Source organism: Primulina huaijiensis, chromosome 1 (assembly GCF_012295235.1).
Source record: "Primulina huaijiensis isolate GDHJ02 chromosome 1, ASM1229523v2, whole genome shotgun sequence".
Taxonomy (NCBI): Eukaryota; Viridiplantae; Streptophyta; class Magnoliopsida; order Lamiales; family Gesneriaceae; genus Primulina; species Primulina huaijiensis.
This window is the reverse complement of record NC_133306.1, coordinates 5357554-5367830: the sequence shown is the minus strand read 5'-3', so window position 1 is coordinate 5367830 and position 10277 is coordinate 5357554. Positions and strand designations below refer to the sequence as shown.

The 10277-nt window shown below is 37.4% G+C and overlaps 2 protein-coding genes across 2 annotated transcripts; one reads left to right on the top strand and one right to left on the bottom strand.

Moving 5' to 3' along the window:
• Nucleotides 1-274: 274 nt before the first annotated feature.
• Nucleotides 275-5594, top strand: LOC140979644 (protein INCREASED PETAL GROWTH ANISOTROPY 1-like). Its single transcript, XM_073445149.1, has 6 exons — nucleotides 275-1845; nucleotides 2570-2701; nucleotides 2782-2963; nucleotides 3069-3180; nucleotides 4858-4998; nucleotides 5077-5594. The coding sequence occupies exons 1-6, from the start codon at nucleotides 556-558 to the stop codon at nucleotides 5209-5211; spliced, it is 1992 nt and encodes a 663-aa protein (XP_073301250.1). The 5' UTR covers nucleotides 275-555; the 3' UTR covers nucleotides 5212-5594.
• Nucleotides 5595-6615: 1021 nt separating this feature from the next.
• On the bottom strand, nucleotides 6616-9604 carry LOC140985794 (protein trichome birefringence-like 38). Its single transcript, XM_073453764.1, has 5 exons — nucleotides 9130-9604; nucleotides 8807-8978; nucleotides 7460-7635; nucleotides 7193-7351; nucleotides 6616-7095 (listed from the first exon to the last, which is right to left on the bottom strand). Exons 1-5 carry the CDS (start codon nucleotides 9444-9446, stop codon nucleotides 6834-6836), a joined length of 1086 nt encoding a protein of 361 aa, XP_073309865.1. The 5' UTR covers nucleotides 9447-9604; the 3' UTR covers nucleotides 6616-6833.
• Between the last annotated feature and the right edge of the window lie 673 nt (nucleotides 9605-10277).

Genomic DNA, 10277 nt, shown 5'->3' with positions numbered 1-10277 from the left:
TATTTTGGTTTTATTTTTTAGCTTTTAATTTAATTATTTTAAATAATAACTTTGTTTTTCGTTAATTTTTATAATTATGATATAATATCATTTAAATATAATATAATAATTTTATACTATAGTACAATCATTTATTATGTTTTACTATTATAATATTATCTTTATTCAGATACAAAATGGTTAATTAAAAAAAATTTAAAAAAATTATACAAACAAGCCATAAATGAAATCTATGCAATAGTATACATACATGAATATAAAATGAATATAAAGACGAGCACTCGAATCGTTGAAACAAATTGAAAAAATTATTAGATTATGAATTAATCAGAGTGGATCCGCGAAGGAAGGCCGTTCCTCGAGATGCCTTGAGCCCGCAAATGCTCACCAAAAGAACACGGACCTCTCTATAAAGTCTACACTCTAATTACAGAGGTGAAAGAGGAGAGAGCGACCCATGTACGCCGTAGACTTTTTCTTCTCCATCCAGTTATTTAGTAAAAGGTTTGGTGAACGATAAGGAGAGCTCAGACTAATTTCCTTGAAATCTCTGTAATGGTTGCTGGGAAAGTGAAAGTGGCGATGGGTTTGCAACCAAACTCAAAGCCAAAACCAGATTTGTCGCAAAAACCGCCATTGTTATGGGAACCAAGTTCAGCTAACAACAAGCAAGTTCAGAAAGGGTCAGTGCCGGGCGGCGCAGGGTTCTCACGCTCTTTCGGTGTTTATTTTCCACGTGCCTCCGCCCAAGTCCAACCCAGACCACCCGATGTGGACGAGCTTCTCCGCGTCATCGAAGAGCTGCGAGAGAAAGAGTCCCGTTTGAGAACAGAGCTATTGGAGCACAAACTGCTTAAGGAGTCTGTCGCCATTGTTCCAGTGCTTGAGAACGAGATTTCGAGTAAGGATTCGGAAATCGGACGGTCGAAAGCGAAGATCGAATGCTTGGAATCGGAAAACGAGAGGCTAAGGGACGAGAATGAGTTTTTACACATGGAGCTTGCGAAACAGAATCACAAGTACACGGATAAAATCAAATGCATGCAGGCTGAGCTAGCTGATATAAAGATAGCTGTTGCAGAGAGCCAACGAGAGCAAGAGGAGGCGTCGTCTTCGTCTTCGTCGACCACTACGAAACTTAATGATGTAACAAATAATTACAAATCGTGTGTAACCGTGAAGTCTCTGAGAAAATGCACGACACAAAATCATGTCTTGGGCAATTTTTTCGAAAGCGGAATGAGTATGCATGCGAATGTTGAGACTGAAATTGTAAAGAAAGATGCATTTGCAGGTGTGGTAGAGGAGAGTACCGAAATGCCAAGACATTCTTGGTGCAACTCCGAGGAAATCTCTGAGACTTCGGATAGATTAATAGGTTCAAGATCTCGTGCTCCGCGGGTTCCTAAGCCACCGCCGAGGCCATCCGCTGCGCTTTTGTCTTCTTTATCTTCAACGTCCACCTCAGCAATATCATCGTCTGTCTCTTCCCCTTCTTGCAGTTCTGTGTCTGATTCAGCGGACCGAGCATTGGCGGAGATATCCTACATTCCTCCACCTCCACCTCCACCAATGAAAATTAAAGCTCCTCCTGCTCCTTCGCCTCCCCCGCTTCTTTGCAAAACTGTGCCACCACCTCCTCCACCTACGCCTGCCATTCTGAAGAAGGTACCCGAGAAGGTGAGGCGAATCCCAGAGGTTGTGGAGTTTTACCACTCGCTGATGCGGAGGGAATCAAACACACGTCGGGATGCCGGAGGCGGTCCCGCTGATGGGTTGGCGGCGGGGGCTACGACGAAGGATATGATAGGAGAGATTGAGAACCGGTCTACCCATTTGCTTGCGGTAAGTTTCCTACTTTTTCCCGTTTTGGTCATGGTTTGATTGTTTATTTACAGATATTACCACTGACTCGTTGTTTCCTTGTCTTTTTCTAGTACACTTGATGTCCTTTTCGTGGAATTTTTACGTGTTTCTTACACGATAAGACAGGTTCTCGATACGTAATCCAACTTGGAAAAGCAGAAAGTTGTAAATTGAATGAAACCATGTGGGCATTTATGTCATTTAATGTTGCCCGTCCCTTGCGCTACTTTTGCCTGGCTGATTTAATTTCATGTGTGCCTTTTGGTCAGCCACAGGGTACGCCCACATAACTGTTCATAAACTTTGAGTAAACATAGTGTAATATTACCCAGGTTCAATGTTAGAGCTCCGTTTGTTAGAGCATCAGGCCCGTGCCACTTTTTACTGAAATTGGCTAAAATAACCATCATTATTGTAAAACTAATTTGTATACTCAAGTTACTCGAATCACGATTGGTGCAGCAATTACATGTAACTTTGCAATGATTATTTATGAAAAATAGTCTTAAATTGTAGTGAAAAGTTCTATGACATGTTTGATATTTTCACAGTGTTGAATTCGATGGGATTGGGATCGTGTCTGGAACAAATTATACCCTTTCTATAGCTGACCAAATCGTTGAACCACATAGTTCGCGTTTGTTCTATACTGCAATGAATTCGATCTGTTAATGGTTACCTGGTTCTGGATTTTCTTATACAGATTAAGACGGATGTAGAAACACAAGGAGATTTCATCAGGTTCTTAATTAAAGAAGTTGAATGTGCAGCATTTGCTGACATTGAAGACGTTGTGCCGTTTGTTAAATGGCTTGATGATGAGCTCTCTTACCTGGTAAGCTGAAAGGGTTTTATTTCATTCATTTATTTTAGTTTTCAGTACATTATAGTAAAATGAATTTGAGAGTTATATAGGTTGATGAAAGGGCAGTTTTGAAGCACTTTGATTGGCCCGAACTGAAGGCTGATGCTCTGAGAGAAGCGGCTTTTGGTTATTGTGATTTAAAGAAGATGGAATCCGAAGCCTCGTCTTTTCATGATGCTCCTAGACAGCCTTGTTTTCATGCTCTCAAGAAAATGCAGTCCTTGTTTGATAAGTATGAAGTTTTTTATAAAGTTCTGATTTTTTTAGTGCATTTTCAAATGATTATCGATATTCTAAATTCCTTTTTCCCCCAATTATAATACTTGCTTTGGAGAAGATTGGAGCACGGTGTTGATAATCTTTCAAGAGTGAGGGAATCTGCCACCAGACGATACAAAGTGTTTCAAATTCCAGTAAATTGGATGCTGGATACAGGTTTCGTAATTCAGGTACATCTTTCCTATCAAAAAACCTAGACGCACATTGAGGGCCCAAGTTTCACTTAGGTCATTCCGCGAACACCGGTAGAAGACTTGGTCCTACATGAGATTCCGAATCCCCCCGGCTTCGACGGAGTTGAGAATTTGATCATTTTTTATTTTCTAAAATTGTGCGATGGATACACATACCATAATTTTCTTCTTAAGTGTCATTTGGATGCTTCTAGTTATGCTTGTTGTGGCACATGCACTCTGTTTGATCCCTACGATAAACATTAGAGGCGGGTCTTCCACTTATCCAATGGTGTAGATGTCTGGGAGCAAATAAGAGAGGCATCCATTTGACCAGCAAATGTACAAAACACATTGCCCTTCTCCTCCTATCTCAAAACTACCATGAATAATCTTAGCTTAGCATGACTTGCTGAAGAAACCTTCAGTGTTTTCATATTAAAAATTAATTACATTTTGTTACTACAGTTATCGAAAAGTCGCTGTTACAGCGTTTGACTCATTCGAACTTGCAAGAAAGGTGTGGTGCATCCACAAGTCTTCTAAGTACACGATAGCATTGAGTATCATTAAATTACCCTGCTTAGCATGGAGAGCTGGCTTATGTTAGTTATGATGATGCTGACATTTCTCTAATTTTCTTGTCATTGATGCTGAATTGTTCTGATGTGTTACTTTTCCTGCCCTAAATAGAGGGGTATCTTGGAAAGAGATGCCGTAACACTTAACTTATTAAACTATCAATTAAATAGTGAACAATTTATCGATCATATAGTTTTATTATGATCCCCAAGGCGCCAAGTGTCATACTATAATGTCACTAGTAGTTAAAGTAAGAGAAGAATCTGCCTCATTTTTGCAATGCCCAATTCGCGGGTCGCACATGTGATGTTTCAGATTTTTAAAAGTGTATTGGTCTGTGTTAGATTTACATTTTTTTTAAGTTCTAGGAAACCCATCAGGAATATTTTTATTCTTGGAATTGACTTTTTCTTCCCATAAATTGATTTTTTAAAGTCAATTTGTCTACATTTTCTTAGATGCTAAGATAGACAGACATCATTGTAATTTCTATCGATGATGTGTGATTTGAAGCATTTAACGTAAGCTTTGTAGATTCTAGCTCTTATGTATTTTATTTGTTTCCCTGTTTGCTTTTGAAAATCTCAAAATACTGATAAAACGGTGCCCTGTAGAAAGATTTGTAACTTCATTTTAGCTGAATTTACAATCTGATGTGTTAGTATATGGTGATCTTGGTCTTCTATTGAACCGATTTGAAAAGCTCGTGGCCTGACAAATATAGCTAAGAAAGTTAAGTTAATAGCCGTGATAAAACCCTCGACATACAACCTTTATGAAATAAAGAACTTCTCCTGTTTCTTTATTCTTTCTCTGATATGGGTTTTCCGAATAAATTTTTTGTGCATAGTGTTGGTCTCTTAAAATGATCACCGATTTCATGCACTTTGAGGAAAATTTGTGTCTGCAAAACAAAGCTAGAAACTGACATTGGCAAATGATGGAAATTGTGCTACGTGAAAGTAACCTTTAATTTGCCATGTCCTGAGCTTATTTAGAAAGTTTGGTGCAAAGCTTTTTAAGGAATGTGGGTATATAAACCGAAGGACTTGTATTTGTAGTGCTGTGACCCATCACCCTTATACATTGTAGATCAAATTGGCATCGGTGAAATTGGCCATGAGGTACATGAATAGAGTACTAGCCGAGCTTGAATTAGTTGGTGGTGGTGGCGGTCCTGAAGAAGAAGAGCTTATAGTTCAAGGTGTCAAATTTGCATTTCGAGTACACCAGGTGATAAAATTTCACAATCTTTTGGACCTGAATCTTGTTTTTTTGTTTGTGTGTTCTGATTTTCTTCTTCTAACCTAGTTTGCGGGTGGGTTTGATGTGGAAACTATGAAAACATTTCAAGAATTGAGGGATAAAGCTCGATTGTGCAACGTCCAGTGCCATAATCAACATCAGCCGAAACTTGTTTGCAGGTCTTCCTCTGCAGCTTTCTAATCCTCAAGCAATCTCCATCAGATATGCTATGTGCTTACCTGCTTTTTGTTGGAAAGAGACCGAAATATTTGTCTGAAACGAGAGTATTAACTTAAATATGATCTATAATGGATTGGGAACTTCTTTTTACCTGTAGAAAATTCAGGGAGAGATCTACCGCTACTAATTATAGAGTGTTTGTATGGGTAAAATTCCCAAAAAAAAAAACTATGTATATTGGGTTTTTACATGTCCTCTCTATGCCAGTATTGATTGGTAGCTAGGTTAGAAATATGTAAAATACATCCAACTTTTGGGTAAAAGTTGGGGCTGTATTGTGGCCTAAGAAATATAGACATCTCTTGTATTTGTGATACAACTTTTCTTATAATTAGAGATTTTTTTAAAGAAAGTGATGTGAATTTATTATTTGATTTTCTCTTTTTTGTTGCCACGACCTTACACAAGCCCTTGGCTGTTGAGTGGGTTGGGCCAGCTCGGCAGGCCATGACTCTACAGCTCAAGAACCCGGGGACAGGATCAGTTCACGGGGTCCGAGCCTGAGATCCCACGCTGCCTGGCAGCCCATTACCGATTCAAATGTATATCCCTTGAACTACTGAACAGTGAACCACCTGCGACAAGTAGAAGTACCGGTGGAACTGAAGCGGTCCGACCCAGCGTGGACCAACCTAGCCTATTAACTTATCGAGCTTCCCACTTTCAGTCTGGTCCAGACAGTTTGACATAAAGTCCTACACAGTCGTGTTTTTGTTAAAGCATGGGTCAATTAACTCGAACCGAATATCGTTCATGTCACTTAGGGATGGCAATTTTCCCCACGGGTTTGGGTCCCCGCGGGGAAAACCCGAAACGGGGATGGGGATCCCCGATTTTTTAGGGTTTGGGTTCGGAGATTTTTTTAAATTCTCGATGTAGTTCGAGATGGGTATGAGATTACTATCCCCATCCCCGAAATCCCCGAACCCGCCCCGAAAATAATATCAATAATAAAATAAATAATAGTATTATTAGTATTAATAATATAATAATAATATTATTTTTTAAAATATTAATAATAATAATATTATTGATATTGATATTAATATTATCTCTAATAATAATAGATAATAATAAGTTTTGGTTTGAGAAAATCTCCGAATCCGTCATCGTCTTGCCATATTAATATTTTTGAAACAGGATTAGGGGTGGGGATGGGAAGTTGATCCCGAACCCGAAAAGCGGGTGCGGGGGCGGAGATGGGGATGGAATTCGGGGATGGGATGGGAATGGCAAACCCGCCTCCGCCCCAGCCCATTGCCATCCCTGAATGTCACTCTTTCTACATTTTTTGAATTAAACATTTTAGCTGGCTTGAAACTTGGAAAATGGCTCTTGAATTGGAGTTCACTTTTTAAAGAAGTTTGCAATCAAGCTCAATTCATTGAGTTGAAGTGAGTATATAAACATACTTGAGTATGATGTGTTCAATCAGTATGAATTTTACAATTGAAACATGATCTACTTTATTTTCTCCTATCACAAACTAAAACAGAACTTGTTTCAAGATAACCCCACTCGACATGAACTTCAAAACCGAAGAAAAAATAATCAAGAAAAGCCTGTCCCATATTCGCTTACCCTCACATTACCAGGGTTGCATATAACAACTGGTTCCAAGTATCCGGTAATCCAGGAACACACCAGTGGCTGCAATCTATCACGGAACGATACCCACCGTAAGCTGATGGGTGAGCATCTTTCCTCAACTGAGACAGAGTAGTGATATCCAACAAGAACACTGGTTTCACAATCCTGCTTAGTACTCTGTAAACAACTTCAGCCTCGGGTAGCCTCCTTCCTGGATATGTTGACCCTGCCCAAGGTTCTTGTACTCGATTACACCTGTCAAGTGAATTGATCAATATGTTGGTGAATACTCTGTTTGATGCATATGTTGAGGAGGATCATGAATTGGACGAAATCTGCGAAAATTACATACTGAAAGTGGGTAGGAGAAACGCCTTGGAAGAAAACTTTGGTCTTGCTAGGATCGATATTTTGGTTAATCCATCGAGCCCATGTTGTTAACCCTATGTAAAATGCAATCAGGCGGTTCATGTCTTTCGATATGGTGCTACCATCTTGTACATAATCCCAGCTACAAAAGCGTGATAGAAACAAGGTTTTATGATTATGTAGCTCATCTGATACAAAATGTAAAATTTGAGATGAAATATCGAGTTCGAGGACTAGAATAAAATCTTACGATTTCTCTCTTCCATTATGAGTCCACCAATGCCATGAATTGAATATGAGAACATCCATGCCCTTCCATGCATCACCTTGTTCGATGGAACCCAACTTCAATACTCTCCCAATACTCTCTCTTTTTATATCTACCAAGTATGTTGACCGAAAAAGAAATATTGTAACTCCATATTCCTGCAAATGTAGGTTTTATATTTATCAACTATTTCTTAATCATAAATAAAAGTTGGTATCTTTAAAAAAAACTTGGTTAAACAGGGTATATATATTTGGGTGCGAATAAAAATGGTTTCAGGAATTAACAAAAACTTGTGTGAGACGGTCTCATGGGTAGTATTTTGTGAGACAGATCTTTTATTTGAGTCATCCATGAAAAAAGATTACTTTTTATGCTATATTTTTGTGAATATTGGTAGGATTGACCTGTCTCACAGATAAAGATTTGTGAGACCGTCTCACAAGAGACCTACTCTCAGGAATTTTAGTAAAGTAATTATATAGTATAATTTATTTGGTCCAGACAATATTCGACAATTATAGTAAGATTATTAAAAAAAGTATTAGAGTGTTGACGTTAGAAATTTATTTTATTCAAGTGAGTTAACGTATTTTGTTTTAAAAGTAAGATTCATACCAAGAGATCAAAATTGGTTATTCTACAAGCCACATTCTTTATTATCACTATCAGTGTTGGCATGCGCAATGTACGTGTGAAAAATTAATTAATTATAAATATTTTTCTCACCGATTAAAGATTGAGTAGATGATTTTCTCAATCGTTTAAGCTGTACGTGAGTTAGGATATACATGTAATAAATTGTAAATTACTTAAAAATAAGAGTTGTTTTTTTCATAAGTGGTCATACCGACGTAGTTACTATAATAGTCACTTTCGGGTTTGGTAGATACTATACATATGGATAGTGTCCTATCCACTTAGTATAGGACACATGTGTTGAGTTGAACGAGTGACCATGATTTATCCACTTAGCATATAAAGACACTACTCATGTAGATAACATCAACAAAATCCCACGTTCGAAAGAAATAATAAGAGATAATAAAATAATAATAATAATAACATTTAATGAACTTTAACTATAAAATTTTTAAAACCTATGCACCTAGTAATTCTTCAGTTCGCCTTAAATTCAATTTACCAGATGTAGCGACTATCAGAAAATATTAATGAAGCGAGTATGTATCTACCTAGCTACTTATTTTCATCCCCAAAAAAAGAAACATTAATTATTGCATGCCGACACAAGTATTTAACCTAAGAAATTAAAATTCATTTTTATATTTCTATAAACTGGTGTAAAAATATGAAAAAAAATTTACTGACCTGAAAGGTCACAGAAGAGAGCGACTCCTGTCTGACGATTTTGAACTCAGAATGGGGAACTGATGCATGAATCATACAAGCAAGAGAAATCCACTGATTGAAACTCAATGAATCCCCCACAAACATTATCTTCTTTCCACTCCATCTCTTCAACAAATCCAACCCGTTAAATCTGTAATATACATCCAAAAAAATTAATATCACTGCTTCTGAGGTAAGAGTGGTGGACTATAAAATTTTCAAAAACAGATAGCTCTGATCCAAATATTCTCTATACAATTCGTCTGGCCGTTCCCTTTGGTTGAATTTTTGAATGCTTGTACCTGGGCATGGTGCAGGAGTCTGGTGACCAAGAATACTTGAGATAGAGTTTATCGGGCCGGCCATACTTGATGCAATCGAATTCCGGGTCGATGAATGGGCAGCCGGAGGGCTGAAAGAGAGGATATGAAGGGTCGTAAACCCATTTTCCCTGGAACAGATTGCAGCCTGATGCAGCGGCTGGCTTTATACTTGTTGTGGGAATGCTGCTGAAATTATAGCGTAGCAGCTCCGAATTCGCGTATCTTGGTAGGGGCAGCACCAAGACTACATGAAACAGGGTCTGAATAAGCAAGTTTTGATGCCAAAAACCCACCATTAGCTGGTGTGTTTGGTACACAAAACAGAAGGATAATAAGTGAGTAATGCAGAAAGAGAGGTGTACGATTACAAACACATTTCCTCCGATAAATAAATTACATGTTCCACTTTTCTTTAAGTGCAATTATTAATGAACAAACAAGTAGCTAGTTCATCTATGGCTGCTATAATCTTCTTTCTTGGGGAGGTGGGGTACCCTAAGAGCAACTTTATACAGACGTCTTGCGCTTTAATAATTTAATAGATATAATTTTTTTTTTCGATCATAAAAGATATCACCTTTTTTTATATATATATATTTGAGCGGGTTCAATCTATCCCTAATTTTTAGGAAAAGTTGATGAAAAATTCCAAATCAAAATATTTTTTTATATTCATTCTCTACCTACAAAATTGTGCTACTATGTCATATAAAATATGGTACACTTCATGTGGAAATGTGGTACACTTCATGTGGAAATGTGATACTAAAAAAGTACCCAGGGACTTAACACAAAAAAATCGACGGCTGGGGACTGAAGACCAATTTTCCGTAATTTTTACTTAGAACTATCTCCGAGTTTTTTTATCATTAAATCGAACTCACTATTGAAATCGAGTGAAATTTTTGTAAAAGATTATCATTAACTTGTCCATCCTTCACTTTTTGTATCCATGAAACCTTCAATTTTTTGTAAAAGATTATCATTAACTTGTTCATTAAAAGTAATGATGAAACAATAATTTATATATAATTAAAACATAATAACACAAAAAAAAAATCGAGTTATCTTGAGTATAAGACAACAATTTTTGAATTTGACTCGAGATGCTTAGAACTCGTATTTAG